General features: G+C 44.1%; 1 protein-coding gene across 7 annotated transcripts in view; it reads right to left on the bottom strand.

Moving 5' to 3' along the window:
• Positions 1-1,344: 1,344 nt before the first annotated feature.
• The window catches only part of klc1a (kinesin light chain 1a), a 31,268-nt gene continuing 17,418 nt past the window's right edge, over positions 1,345-15,194 (bottom strand). The window contains exons 8-16 of one of the 7 annotated variants that reach the window (XM_076027672.1): positions 13,465-13,638; positions 12,894-12,993; positions 12,539-12,591; positions 12,009-12,076; positions 11,627-11,735; positions 10,437-10,571; positions 4,590-4,732; positions 2,709-2,775; positions 1,345-1,883 (exon numbers count right to left, since the gene is read on the bottom strand). In XM_076027672.1, the coding sequence (XP_075883787.1) occupies positions 1,818-1,883; positions 2,709-2,775; positions 4,590-4,732; positions 10,437-10,571; positions 11,627-11,735; positions 12,009-12,076; positions 12,539-12,591; positions 12,894-12,993; positions 13,465-13,638 (915 nt within the window). In that variant the 3' untranslated portion in view covers positions 1,345-1,817. Of the gene's footprint in view, positions 1,884-2,708; positions 2,776-4,589; positions 4,733-5,916; positions 7,820-10,409; positions 10,572-11,626; positions 11,736-12,008; positions 12,077-12,538; positions 12,592-12,893; positions 12,994-13,464; positions 13,639-15,194 lie in introns of those variants that run through there. The other 6 variants (XM_076027671.1, XM_076027670.1, XM_076027674.1 and 3 more) reach the window with 6 other exon arrangements.

Here is a 15,194-nt window from a genome sequence, read left to right as displayed (position 1 = left end):
GTTGGAACATTTGAATTTGATTTAAAAAAGAAAGACAGAAAAGTAATATATAAAAGTAAGGAGCTTAGTTGTCGACTCTGCGATCAGTGTGTGATACTACAGCCTCGTTCCTGAGAGTGCGTCTGTCGGCCTTTACCAGCCGAGAAACAATCTTTCCTGCCCTCTTATTTTAAACCATGACAATCCAGATGACAGAGAGAAGAGAAGAGAAGAGAAGAGAAGAGAAGAGAAGAGAAGAGAAGAGAAGAGAAGAGAAGAGAAGAATATTTACAAGGCCCCAAATGTAAACAGAGAACATCATACGTTAATATTTTCAATCAACACAGGAGGGAACGTGTAAGAAAATCATCCTTAAAGTCTCGCTTCACGGATTTTCAACACCTCATTTAATAATTAGTTTGGAAAGTGATCAACCCACATTCAAGCCGTATACATATGGCTGACACATCCTTAGGAAAGAAAAGGCCAAACTCTGTCAGAGGAGCAGTTTTCTCTGTGCAAGAGACAATATTAAGAGACACCAAAGTGAAATTAAAACACAATAAGGCACAAAATATGTACAGTAAAAATGTTGAGATTGATCACACAGCCACCAGGAGTCGATTCACTCTAAATGTTTTGGCTTCTCATCACATTTCCTTCAATATCAGACAGAAAAAAATCTCGGAAATCTGCAAAGAGCAGGTAAAGCGAAGCCGACGTCCAGGTCAGCCTGTACAGGAAGACGCCATCAGCCGACACATTCTCTGGCAGAGGGGACAGTTGGAGCGCGTGAAACATCCCCAGTGAGGGCTGCTATCAGTGCTGTCAGTGCTGTCAGTGCTGTACTTTAGCTTGGCTGAGCAAAGCCACACAGCATCATTCAGTGCAAACCAGGTTTCCTTCAAAAATCAGTGAATTTTTCCAGCATAAATTTGAGAAATTCTGTCAATAAAAACTTTGACGTAGATTCATTCAAGATGGGGGAACGGTTAAGTTGTGTGACGATGACTTTATTATCGAGTTTCATTTACTGAGAAATGGATGTCTTGTCTGTTTATGCACCTCAATGAACCATCCCGAACGAGGATAGGATAAAAAAAAAAATAATTTTGACAAAACCAACTGGAACGGCTCCTCTCTGTGAAAGAGTGAAAACATTGAGACCGCAGTGAAAAGCCTTCAGTGTTTGTCTTGTTTTCGTTCTTATTCTTCTAGTTCAAAAATGCCATACAGCTGTGATTAACCTCTGGGTGCTACTGCAGCATCCATACTAACTGTTGCCTGCTCCGAATGGCGCTTACAAATAAAATGCGCTATTATTATTATTATTATTACTATTAATAAAATGGATTTTTGCACATCCAACCGCTAATGTGCCTTTATTGTGAATACAAGATTCTTTTTTGTGCGTCTGATCTGCGTGATCTTCACCCGCTGTGTGAACCGAACCGCCACTGAGTCAAAAGAGAAATGTTTTCAAACTGAAACTCCACTCTGTGTTTGCCTTCATTCGAGCGCCAGCATTAAATATTAACAACGAGGGATTGATTTGCTCGCACAGTGCACGCACATACAAAAGTTTGGACAGGAGAGATATTCACACACTCAAACTAAACAAACCGCTGGGATGTTCATATTCCTCTTGTTCATTGATATGTATGTATTGATTAAAAACACACGCGCGCGCGCGCGCGCACACACACACACACTTGTACACACACAAACCACGAGTCCCTCTGTGAGATACACAGAGCATCAAAAGTGCAATGAAGTGTGGGAACGTGCACAGCGAGGCCTCCAGGTGTCGCCACTGAGCTTTAACAGTCCGCCGTCCGTCAGCGCGCCAGGTGCACGTGGCTGGCGCTCAGGTCGCGACTTTTCCTCAGACGATTATTTCGTTCCTGCGGCAAACGCAGTGGGAAAGTGGTCAGAATGACAGAGAGTGCGAAAAACCAACCTGGACATCTTCATCATCTGTGAGGACAGTTTGGCTTTTAGCTCGACTTTTAACAAGCAGATCGTCGAGTGCACGTGTGCAGGAAAGTCAAAACGAGCAGGTCAGAGTTCACATTCCTCATGACACCTGCCCTTGCGGTCGGACTCAATTCCAGCAAGTGAACTGTAGCACCTTCAGTATTCGGCATAGACAACAAACCAAATATGTTCCACCAAATAATCTGTTCAGAATTAGCAGCACTAACATTCACCAGCAGGGGGCGCAGATGTACAGAGGTTGGAGGACTAAAGTGAAAAACAGCTACTTTATGATTTACTTACTATGAATATAATTTCTTCAAATTCGCGGGCCGGATTAAGAATCTTAACGGGCCGCAAAGGCCCCCCCCATCCCGGGTGGCCTAGCGAAGCAGGAATCTCGCTGTAGCTAACTACTAGCAGTGCAGAGTTCTTTACATGACATTCAGTTTACCATCAGTTCAATATAGTGGGTCATGTCAGTAAAAACCTGAGAAGTAATCCGAGAAAATATCTTAAACTGCTATCAAAGTCAAGGCTAATCATAAATTAGCAGATATTGGCGTCTTTTTTCTAAAAACAGGGTTAAATAATGGCACAATGGATTAGTCCGTTAGCCTGATGTTATCAGTTAAGGGCGTGGTTAGTGATGGAGTTAAAAAATAAAAAGGCCTTTGACCTTTGCCCAACAAATGCAATTGTCTTAGCATCCAGTAGGAGGCAAAATAAACAGCGCTGCGTGTGCTCCTTACTTGGTAGTGGTCACTGGCAGCCTTGTCCACCACATTCAGAACCCCCAGAGAGCTGGCTCGCTTCATGCTGCACCCACACCAGCCGCATGCAGGGAGTGTGATGGGTGAGGGTGGGGACGAGGTTGGGGGTGGGGAGTCGCAGGGTGGGTGGAGGGGGTTGGAGAGTCAGGTTGGAGGATTTTAGTTCAGTGACGACAGTTAATGACATCCATCAATCACACATAAATATATATTTTTGTTTTAGAGCTTTGGCAAAGGGTCCTCTAATGGGTTTATAGCATTCAGGGTGTTACAAGTCAAATGTTTGGTTCCACCTTCTAGTTGGAATAACGGGTTGTTTCACAGTTGCATCATCAACGGCCAAAATTGACTTCCTCGAAAGGCTTGTAATCCACCTTGATGAATAATCTCCAGCTGGTACACAAAAGCAGGATTAGAAAGTGGAACCAAGAATTTGGTGTTTTTTTTTCCCCCCGTCGGGGTCTGTGGGTTGCTCAAGTTGTGAGTGGTGCAGAACTAATAGCGAGAGAGGAATCCATGCAAACACCATCAACCATGCCTGACAAAAAAACAGGTGAAGTAAGAGGTCACTGCAGAAACAAAAACAAGCCCACCGCCAGGACATCTCAACGCAACTATAGGAATAGAAATGTTGTTTTTTTGTTTTTTTTAACGACTACTAATAATCATTTCAACTTTATGCCAATTACTAAAACACGAGTGTGAAATATATTCTTCCAATTGAGAGGACTTGACCAAGCAGAAATGAAGGAGTCTCCTGAAGGCAAGCCCAAAACAACCCACACTGCACCCTGGTGGCTGGTTGCAGAATGGTGAAGCAAACCCCTCATATTACCTGTATGACGTTAATATTAATCTGAAATCAGCAAAATAAAACTTGTCTCTGTAAACAGTAAAAAAAAAATAATAAAAAGTTGTAAAAAAAATAAAAAAATTCTGCAGTGAAACAACTTCGACAGGTCAATTGTGATGATGACAAAGACAACATCATCACAATGAGCCAGAGAGGAGAGATTCACAGGGAAAAAGAGAAATGTGTGCAGAGATGAAGCATGCAACCAGACCATCAAATGAAAAATATTTATTCATAAATTAAAAACAAAACAAAAAAACATTCAAGACACAGTCATGCAAAACACGCTGGTTTGTGCAGTTAAATCCACAGGGGAAAACCGTAAAGTCCAAAAGCGGAAGTAAAAACCGAAATATATCTCAGAAATAAATATTCCAAACACAAAAAAATAAAAGCTTCAACTCAAAGGCAGAGAAAGAGTTCCGGGAATAAAAAAAATAAATAAAAAAAAAGCACAAAGCCATTTCACAAGCAGACGTTAGTGGTTTGTTTGTTGTGTACATGCACTGCGCTCTGTACGCCGTCACCTTTGGTTAGCACGTCTGACAGTCAGACACATGGTGAAACTCATTTTTTTTAACAAAGTATATTTTTATTCCCATTTGTTCGAATGCTCGGCGAAACCTAGATAAAACTTTTGCCGAAGTCAGCAGCTGTACAGAGGCAGTTAAAGCGGAGAAGTGAAACCAAAAGCAAACGTGGGAAGGAAAAAAAAAAAACAAAACCCAGAAGTGTTTGTGCCCGGCAGTCAGAAGCTTCCCTCTTGTCGTGTTACGTGCAAAAAAGCAGCTCGGGGAAAAAAACAGTCAGAGCGCATCGCCGCCGGCGTCGCCGAGCTCCTCGCTCTGTTTTGGTGTCGGGGTTTAGTCGGCTGGAGGCGTCGTCCCCGCGGGTGCCGTTGCTCTCTTTTTAAAAAGCCACCTGAGTTTGGCGCCAAGCTAGGCTAGCCCAAGCCAGACTAGGCTAGGCTAGGCTAGGCTAGGCTAGGCGCCCGTCTGGATAGTTACCCAGGATTCTTGGGCTCGCCGTCCCGTGGCGAGCCGCCGCCGCCGCCGCCCTTCAGCTTGCGGACCAGCTTCTCGCTGCTGCGGCGGATGGAGGCCCGCAGTTTGCTGAAGGAGCCGCTCCTCTTCAGCGAGCCGCTGCCGTCCTGGTGGGGGGGCGGGGGGGTTAGGTTAGAATAGAACGCCCTGCGACAAACACGCTGTGAATCCTGACAATCCTGTCAATTCATCGTCTTTATCCCACATCGATCATAGAGGAGGTCCATGTCCCCCGTAACTGTGAGGTTTGTCTGTGGTTGCCAACAGCACGGTGGTATGTTAACCACAGAAGGTGTTGCTCGGGTCAAACCCTTGATTGAAAAAGCTCTTCGGAGTACCGCGAAGAAGCCAATAATGACAACTGACTGCGTTATAAAATTTGCCTTGTAATGTAATACTTAAGAAAACTCAATAAAAGTCCTAAAGCCATAACGTAACAACTTCTGGCCCATAACGTAATAACATTATCACGTTATTGGCCTTTAAAAAAAAATCTTTGCAAACGTAGCCAATAATGTAAAGAATTATCACGTTATTGGACAAAAGTTATTAGGTTATCGGTTTGGGACATTTATCATGTAATTGGCCAATTGGAATTTAAAAAAGGGTAAATTTATGACGTTATTGGTCATTATTACGTTATTGGCTTCTACATACCAACACAACTAGTTGTTGTATTGCGGAATGTCATTAAAATGCTTTAGAGTTAATTACTGTAGTTAAGAGTATTAAAAATGACGATGGCTGGCTGTCACCAAGCAGGTCCAACTCTCAGGTTACAGTCACATCTTCGCTACTATTGGTGCACAGTACACAGTATCTCAATAACGACACTTTCAATGTGGATATTGCATTCGAATAAGTGTACAAAACAATGTTCAATAGGTCGCCGAGTTGTCGGGGCAAGCAAAAGTCACACATCGCTCTGACATGCAAACACGACCAATGTGTTCAAGCGTCGCTAAAGCTGGGGCTTAGTTTAAGCTCGAGTTAGTGAAATCCAGGTTAGTAGAAAGAATATGCAAACAGAAAAGCTGCTGGTTAAGCGTTTGTACCGTGTCATTTGACTAAATTTAAACTTACAGATGAAAATCTAATTTTACGAACTATACCATTCAATTACAGAAACGCCAATCTCATTTGTCAACCGAGATTACGTTAAAAAATTGTGTGCATTATTATTTGAATCGTTATTATTTAAATTGACAGAACTGAAATTCATTGTATGATTTGGGTTTTCTTTCTATTTTTTCTACTATTCTATTTTCTATATAGAATAATGCAAAAACTAAAGAGTACCGAAAGCTATAGGTTGGACAAGTGGTTTTCAAAGTAAGACTGCACCTACAGCGCCCCAACAGGAGCGGAGTTTCATTGCAACCAATTCCAGGAATGTGAAATTGTAAATGCAATTATTATAAATAACTGCTTATTTTCGAGGAGAACCGACAGCTGTTCGGTCTGGAAACTCGAACGTGACGATCAATCATTGGCTGCTTTATGTACTGGGGAGGTCATTTCCGTCGTGAAGGCACGTGAAGAGAAAAGAAAAAGAGAGCAGACACACAAAGAGGCGACAGGCAGGCAGCTTGAGGTGAGCAAAGGGTCAAAGGTTTTTATTAGAAGTTAAGAAAGACAAACTGTAAGATGCACAAACAGGACAGGACACGCAGATTATTAAGCAGGAGCCGAGGACGAGGACGGGGACGAGGAGGCTACGCTTTGGTTCCAAGACGTCTGACAGACGCGTCACTTCCTGTCGAGTTAATATCCCTCCTTCCTTCCCACCCACTCTCACATCTACACACACACAGAAACACAGCAGCCAACAGAAGCTGCGTTTACTCCCCCCCCCCCTTGCAGCTTCACGAGGAGGCTTTTGCCAGATCATGCACCAGTCCCGTCCCCGAGTGATCACATCACAGCGTAGCTCAGTCCGATATCAGACGGATGACACGAAGCGAAAGGCGCTAAGAGGCTAAAGCTAACGGGCAGAGGAGCGGGGGGAGGGGGGAGGGGGGATTGACGGTGCTCTCCGTCCATGCCGATGAGTTAATCTCATGTTATTTACAGTTCGCTGCTAAAGAGATGACATGAGACGACGCAGCGTAGAAAAAAAAGAATAAAACAAGAAAAGAAAAAAGCCTATAAATGTGAAGGAGGAGGAAGGTGGAAACTTGTAAGGTTCAAACCATTTTATACCTGGACTGAACCTGGCTGCTGGTTAATTTGGTGTCACGCTGGTGTCCAAAGGACAGTTTGCTCACTTTCAGTTTTCTATCTTTTTACATTTTTTCATTTTTTTTTTTTTTAAATCTCTTATTTCTTATGATGATTTCCTAATATGTAATGCATTGTATTTCTCAGTGCGGAAATGTTCTCATTAATCAAGGTATTTCACTTTGTTTTATTGATAACAATAAACTGCATGGATGTTTTTTTTTTTCAAATCAAAATTTGAATAAAACAAAACATCAATCATAACATGAACAAAAGCGTTACAACAAAATCAGTGTCTTTGAAGCCCCACAGTATTTTAGCACTTTGTTGAAATTACTCTTAAAACACTGAAAAAAATGGATGAAATACAGCTATTTTATGACTTACTTCAAATAATAATAAGAAATAATATAGTTTCTTCAAGTTGGACGGGCCGGATTAAAACGCTTTACGGACCGCATATGGCCCCCGAGCCGTAGTTTGCCCATCCCTGGTCTAGACCAACTGTTAACACGTTTTTACATTTACGCTGTAAAGTCTTCAAGTTCAAGTAAAGAAAATAAAACAAGGGTTTCATTGGGGTCCAGGGCAAAAGGGAGAGTTGAGTTTTGATGGACGCCGCAGCCAGGAAGTAGAGAGCGCGTCGCCAGTCTACCCTCACAGTGAACGAGTGCAAGTCTACGGCTAAAGACGGGGGGTGAGAAGAACGAGTAACATGATGCCGTGAATAAATCGCTAACGCGCGGTCGGCAAAGTATGAAGTCGAGAGTCTCCACAGCTCTCACTCCAGCCTGTGAAGAATCCCACCAGAGCGGCAAGCAGGTGGTGCAGGAGGAGGAGAAAGAAGAGAAGCAGGTGGAGGAGGAGGAGGAGGAGGAGAGTCAGAGCTGAAGAAAACGGCAAAGCTGAGGCGAGGTGTCCGTCATGCAGGAGACAAGTTTTTAGAGACCGTTACAAGGCATCTGGAGTTACGCCTGCCAGTCGGATGGAGCAGAGAGAGAGAGACAGAGAGAGAGAGAGAGAGAGAGAGAGAGAGAGAGGTGAGTTGAGGAGGCAGATTTAAGAAGACCATTTAGATGGAGGTGAGGAAGGAGGAGAAGATGAACAGTTAGTTGCTTGCATTGACAAGTTCAGACACAGTGACTCTCCAGTCTTTTAAACCAACTGCAAGTGGCAAGTCAGCTAAATATTCTCCTTTAAAACCAGCTCGACTCTTTTGGGTTTAAGCTGAAGCAGCAACTGAGGGATTATTATTTAATTTTATTTACCTCTAAAGCAGCCAAACACGATTTCCAAACGAAACAGACCCGAATCTCCCCCCATTGGGTTATAATCGACATAGTTTGCTGTAGTTGCCCACTAGGTGGAGCTTTAGCACAGGTGTAAAGGACGGAGAGCTACTGTTTCTGCCACAGAGAACCAGGGAGCACTGGGGAACACTCAGACGGAATTAAACAAAGGAGACACATGACAGCAGCGAGATAGACAGAATGATTAATTGTCTTCAATCGATTAATTCATAGGGGGAAAGAATTGGATTAGTGGTCAATATTTACTAGAGTGCAGAGAAAACGGAGTTTTCAAAAGACATAATACTACAAATGCTATTACAAACTAAATGTACAAAATAAGATGATATTTAAAGCGAGACTTTTGTTGAATTTGACCATTTGTCAATTTGCCAAATTGACAAACACAAAGAACCACTTTGGAAAATGACACTTCAATATGACGACGCTATTGGCTTTGCGAGCTTCTTTACATCCGTGGCTACTCTGGCTGCTAGCATGTTGGCGACACGAGCAAAGGGGCGAAAACAAGAAGAAAAAAAAACTACAGTTAGCTCTGGTCGCGGCTAACCGCGTCTGCACACAAGAAACACACACTAGAGAGACGACAAACCACAAGCATGAAAATTAAACGTGTCCAGGAACACAGACGGAGTACAGCACAGAGCCCAAGTGGAGTCGGACGACCGCGCTGACGAGTCACAGCTCTCCAAACTGAAACTGGACGGAGCTGAGGTGGAAGCCGTCAGCGCCTTCGTGGATTCAACACGTACATCACGTTGGTCGATACTGTTCTTCACCACAGCGCCCTCTATAGATTTTGGCACATTATATTTAATATTATTAGACTTTGATTTTAAATTTAAGGGCAGATTTTTTTTAATTCCTTTTTTTTTTAATATCTATATGCGGTTACATCAAGAACACCTTGACCACCTTCTTCTTCGAAGAGAGTGTTCACCCTGTCAGGCAGCTGGATTGTCCACGCCAGGCTTCCTTAGAAATATGGTGCTGCAAGATGGCAGCTGACTGGGAGCAAGACCTTTGACCCATGTATATTCTTATGTATGTATAGGTACCATACAATGGTAGGAAAACCCAATGGCTTATTGTACTGTGAGTATACACTTTAGTGTATTTAATTAGCAGTATATTAAGCTTTCACCAATATAAAAATCATAAAATAGGCCAAATTTTACACACTGGACCTTTGAAGACTATAGATGAGTACATTTTGCCCTATAATTAATAGCTTTTTTTATTATTATTATTATTATTATTTTATTATGACTATTCCCAGTTTACTGTGTTGAGGCTGGATGAAAGCAACCTTCAGCTGAAGCTCCTTTCATACGTGAAGGTGCTCTGAGATCAGCTGCAGACGTGAGGCTGTTTTGCCAGTACAAGCGCGTGCGTCGTTTTACACGCCATCTCACGTCAGAGCTCCCCACATCTGGGGACCCCGGCAGGAGAAGCTGCCGATTGGCTGTTGTGGGTTGACTACTGTTGCTACGCAAGCAGCGGCAGCAGTGGCAGCTCCGGGCCTACAGAGACTCTTTGCTCGGTTCTGAGGGGTTGAACTACTACGGCAGCGAGAGAGCTTCTCGAAAGACTCGGCGTTAGTTTAAAGCGTGAACAAAAAAAAAAGCTTAGTAGAAGAGGAGTGTTTTTGTTTTTTTTAATGAGGCGAGCAGCTGCGTAAATGCGAAATGTTACGAGTGGAGCCGAGGCGCCTGCAGTCAGACGTTTAGGATGTGAAGTGCAAGCAGGATAAAACCAACTGCGGTTACTGCGACAGTCAATCAGCGTTTTAGAGAGAGGGTTCGTTTAAAGTCCCTTTAATCTTTCTGAGCGGAAGCCACGAGGGTCACAATCATTCAAATGGTATTTCAGATTGATGCGTGGTTGCGTTTAATTGGAATCAAAAGCATTCCATGCTTATAACTTGCAGGACGACAGACAGTCTTGACTGAGTCGTTCACAAAACTGAAAATAATAATATTCATGCACAGCTGAATTTTTTTTTTAACAGCCTGGCATTTTTTTTTCTCACAGCCTCCTCATGGAGTTTGACTGCTGTTCTGCAGCACCATCCAAAAAATAAAAAAATAAAAAAAATAAATAAATGAAAATCACTTTTTACTTAAGGCTGTATGTACTTTATCAATGTTCCTGTGTGTGTTGGACTGTGTCGTGGCTTCCGTGCAGAGAGCTGGGTGTGGACGTGAGGACTCGGTCAGTCAGTGACGTGTCGAGGGCTGTGCACTGTACTCACCCCGTTCCACTCCACGCTCATACTCACTTCCTCGCCGCCGTCCGGCCCGCTCTCGTACTTCACCGTGTCCGAGGTCAAGCTCTCGCGGCTGCGCTGCTTCTCGCGGGCCTCCGGCTCGCTCAGGACCTCGGCCACGCGCTGCTTGTGCACATTGTCCAGACCCTGATGGACACACACACACACACACACACACACACACACACACACAGAAGCACACACACGCACGAGGCCACAATTAATGCCAATTCAGCTCATCTGCTTAAAGCTCTTAGAGCCGCAGCTCGTCACATACACACTAAGGAGGGAGGAACGGCGCAGCTGACGGGAATAAGCGCCAATTCATTCAATCCAATTATTATCAAAGCTGCAGGCGTCGTCCACCTGCTGCCCGCAATTCCGCTCCTGGAATGGCAGTCACGCTCAGGTTGGCGCTGCAGTGACTCCACAAAGTCAGCTACAACAGTGGACGGAGGACGGAGGACCTCGTTTCCAAGCGAGCCAGCGTGTGTGTGTGCGTGTGTGTGTGATCAGTGGAGACCAAGTCAACAAATTCCATCCAGTCCTTCTAGTTTAGCAGAGTTAGCTGGCGCTAGGCTAGTGGCAAGTCAATGGTTTCTGCTAGCCTGCCAATAAAAACCATTGTACCCACTCCACAGTACACCAAAATAAAATATATATGTATATATATGCTAAATATAAGACCAGACTATGACGTAAATGTCTGTGGTTAGAATAATGTTAGAAATAAAACTAACCCGACATCGCACTGCATTTTGGGGATCAAGGATCAAATCAAAGTGAAAATGCATCTTTATAGACTTCATGTTTGGCGACAACCAACTGAAACACTATCACATTATGCCACGACTGATCATCTACGCCCCTAAACGAGAGATGTATTGTTTCATGAATAGAAATTGAAAAAAGGCAATTATTAGAATGCGGAATCTGGATAAAATCTATCCACCAGATTCTGCCTTAAATCCACAACTGTGTTCCCAAGTCTCCAGTTCCCTTGGTGTAATTACGTCTGGACTGATGATGGATGACAGTGCGGAGGAGACTGATGCTAAGACCTATTAGCCTGTCTGGAGAATCAATTATTCAGCAGAGGAAAAGCCCACAAGGAGGATGACAAACAGCACCGTGGGATAGAAGGACTCCTTCTATAGACATTTAACCCCCCCCTGCCGGTCCACTCCAACCAGACACCATACCTGCTTTCTGGAGCGCATGGCTGCCTCCTCCAGGGTCTCGGCGGCCTCAAACTTGCCCTGCCGTCTGTAGAGGGCGCCGAGGTTCTTCAGGGTCGTTGTCACCGTGGGGCTGGAGAAAAACACATTTCAGCATTTAATATCGAAACTCAAGCCATGTGTGGGTTTTTAATTCTCCTGATGCAATGGTTAGGAGCAGGAAAAAAAGATCCCAAGAGCTAAGATGTGGTGAAACTACATTTTGCAGTGTTATAGAAACCACTGGGAAGAGGAAACCTGGTTTGAAAAGCTTTTGCTTTTGCCATCACAAGTTGCCTCTGGATTTTTGATATCGACATTTTTTCCCTTTTACTCTTCAGAAACATCTTCTCCACTGGAAACTCACCTGTCCACTTTGCAGGCTTTGTACCAGCCTCCGTATTCTCCAAACGGCGAGCCGTCCTTCTGCTTCCCCTGGAAGACACACATTCACCATCATCAGCACGTGGCCCAAAAAGGTTCAACACACTTAAAACACATTTGCATGGTAATGTAATATAATTCCTAGAACTTCAAAAATCTGCAGAGACACCCGAGAGAAAAGTTAACCCATTTTCAAAGTGTGTTTAACTCCCATCGAAGGGAACGTGCTTGGTTAAGAGAGTTCGGCCTAAGTAAGTAATAAAACAGCTGTATTTCATCGTGTTTTCAGTGTTTTCGGAGCAATTTCAATAAAGAGCTAAATACAGCGGGGCTTCAAAGACGCTGATTTTGTGTGTTTCTCCAATGAGGGTGGTCACCAAAAGACTCCATCCATCTGCTGCAGCTCCGGCCCCCCTGCCACATTTTAGAAGCCACTGTGGCCCCACCAGTCAAAGAGTTTGCTCGCCCCTGGACTAAAACAGATTTGGGTCACTGATGCCCGACTCTACTGACCTTGCTCTGTTCCTCTCTCTCCTCCGCATGCATCCATATCGGTTTGTTCTCATCTGCAGACAGGAGAGACGGTCGGGCTCGTTAAAGAGACAAATGAAGCAGTCAGACAATCAGATTCCCAACAAGGAGGACGCTCGCTCGCGTCACCCCGGGGCGCAAAGTAAAGTGGTTTTAAAGTCTGGGTTGGAAAGGTTGGCTCTGCTCGCAGCAGCCAGAAACACTTCAGTTGACCTTTAACGTGGGAGGTGGAGAGCAGCAGGGATGCTGCAGTGGTGTCAGAGCTGGAGGGATGACGAGGATGCGTGCTCGCGTTTGTGTTCCGAGTCGCGTGGTGTGGTGCGGTGTGGTGTCGTACCGTCGACGGAGCCGAACTCCCTCTCGTGAGCGCGGGTGAGGATTTCTTTGTACAGAGTTTCGGCCTGCTTGAACTTGCCCTGCTTCAGATAGCAGGATGCCTGGAACGCAGAGGGAAAGATGCGGGGAGTTAGCGAGACATTGCAAGTGAGTGGAGGGTTGTGCGTTTCTGCTGCAGAAGAGGCCGTTTGCCAATGAAAAATACTAGGAATGCACAGATACCTGTATCGGTAAAACCGATTCCGGTATCGGTTATCGATGCCGATACCAGAATTGGGTATCAGTTATTGATACCGGTACCGATAACCGATACTGGTATCGGTACCGATACCAGTATCAGTACCATTCTAATCTAATTACATTTGATTACATTTTGATTACTTTCTAAATTTTGAATAAATAAATAAATAAATATGAATGAATGAATTTTTTTAATGTGAATGTGAAAACAGCATATTTTTTTTAGGTGGCAATTTCCTATGAAAACATGCTTTAGGTGACCAACCAATGTACTTTTAACCACATAATAATTTCTGTTGAGTGTAGCCGGTCGGAGCCTGCAGTCTTCTCACCAGGTTGTTCTTGGTCTTGGCCACGTTGGGGTCATCTGGCCCCAGCTTGGTCTGGTAGATCTCCAGCGCTCTCATGTAGTAGTACTCCACCTCCTCGTACTTGCCCTGGTTCTGACACAGCAGGGCCAGGTTGTTGAGCTGCTTGGCGACATCTGGGTGGTCCTTGCCCAGCACCTGGAGCGGAAGCGAGGCCACAGAGGGGGGGGTTACAACAACAGCAGTTAACTCAAACCAAGAGGACTTTCTGGACGACCTGCGTCTCGACGACACCATTTGGTCAGCGGGTCTGAAACAACAACAGGCATCTTGCGCCAAGCAGCTGTACCACCTGTTAAAAGTTGGGATTCCAAAATGCCAGTTTGAAGGTTACAATTTTTTTCCCCCTTGGGCAATTTGTATACCAAATTTTCAGACAAGCCACACAATGCCAGTTACTGTATATTTGTAGTACATTTGTACAGTGATATATTGATGATGACATGATATATACCATGATCGAATAGTTAAAAAATTGATAATCTTTCGGTGCCAAATTCTGATATATTCAAAAAAGTAAATCTTTGTCATGTGTGTGTAAAGATCTTAAGTTGCTGCCGATTGGCTTTCACATTATAGAGCTGTGAACTAAAGACACTCGCAAGCTTTTTTTGAATTTAGAGTGAAAGTTAGCGTCATTCCAAAGGAGTCTAAAGTGTCGCTCCACTTCAAAATAAAGCAAAATTTGGCAAAATGCAACATTTATGCCAACGATGTTGAGCCGAAGGAAGGGAATAAAACAAACTCGATTTGGAGGAAATCCTGATTTGAATCAGCAGTAAAATGGAACATTTGTCTGATTCTTGTTGGGCATAAATGTTGTGGGTCTTTGTTTGATTTTGTTTTAGTGTCGTGTTGTTTTGAGGAGGAAAGTGTGTTTTGTAAATGGTTGAAAATTAAAATAAAATCCTATGGAAAGATGAAACTGGGGCACTTCATCTGACATAAATCTACATTCAGAGTAGAAGCCAAAAAAAAACAAAAAAACTAAAACTTTGTCCTTTGCCACATTTGCAGTCTGCTGACCTGCTTGATCAAACAAAAACTGAGTACAAAGTACACCAGCGTTTTGGCCACAAAGTTGTTGCACAAACTGTCCGTACGCACAAAGATGTTTAAAGACGTGAAGCACCTGTGAAAAAAAGCAGCCATTGGCTGAGTGGGGACAGAAGTGCTGCATCGTCTCGTTCTTCCCACAGCCTGAAGCTGTTGCAGTGTGATGAACCATGCATGAGAGAGATGCAGTCTTTACCCACGTGCACAGCTCGACTCTGCAGCTCTTCCCCAAACTCATCTAGAAACTGAGTCTTTCTCCGCAGCGCGGCTCGGCTCAGCCCGAGCCCTTCAGCACCGAGGAGAATATTATCGTCTTAGTTTAAGCGGTGCAAAAAAAAAAAAAAAAAGTAAAAAAAAAAAAATAGGAATGAAGCAGCGGCTCAGATTAAGCAAAGCTGACGTGTCATTGTGGGCAGAGCGGGGAGGATGTTTTCTGAGGCAGGAGACGACGGAGGAAGAGGAGAAAGCGCCGGGCTGCTCATCAACGCGAGGAACGAGGAACAGGAGGCGACAAGAGCAAAGGAAAGGGGATGCTGGCATTGAGAATGGTGCGGTGAACGACCTTTCAACACTTCACAAGGTCAAACGTAAAGGTCGCCTGTGTTTTTGGTTTTTTTAAACACATTTTTTCACACCGC

This window comes from Nelusetta ayraudi, unplaced genomic scaffold (genome assembly GCF_046127955.1).
Source record: "Nelusetta ayraudi isolate G7.1 ecotype Tasmania unplaced genomic scaffold, CSIRO-AGI_Nayr_v1 ptg000021l, whole genome shotgun sequence".
In the NCBI taxonomy this organism is placed as follows: Eukaryota; Metazoa; Chordata; class Actinopteri; order Tetraodontiformes; family Monacanthidae; genus Nelusetta; species Nelusetta ayraudi.
Note: the sequence above shows the minus strand (reverse complement) of the source record. Positions and strands in the feature narration are given on the sequence as shown.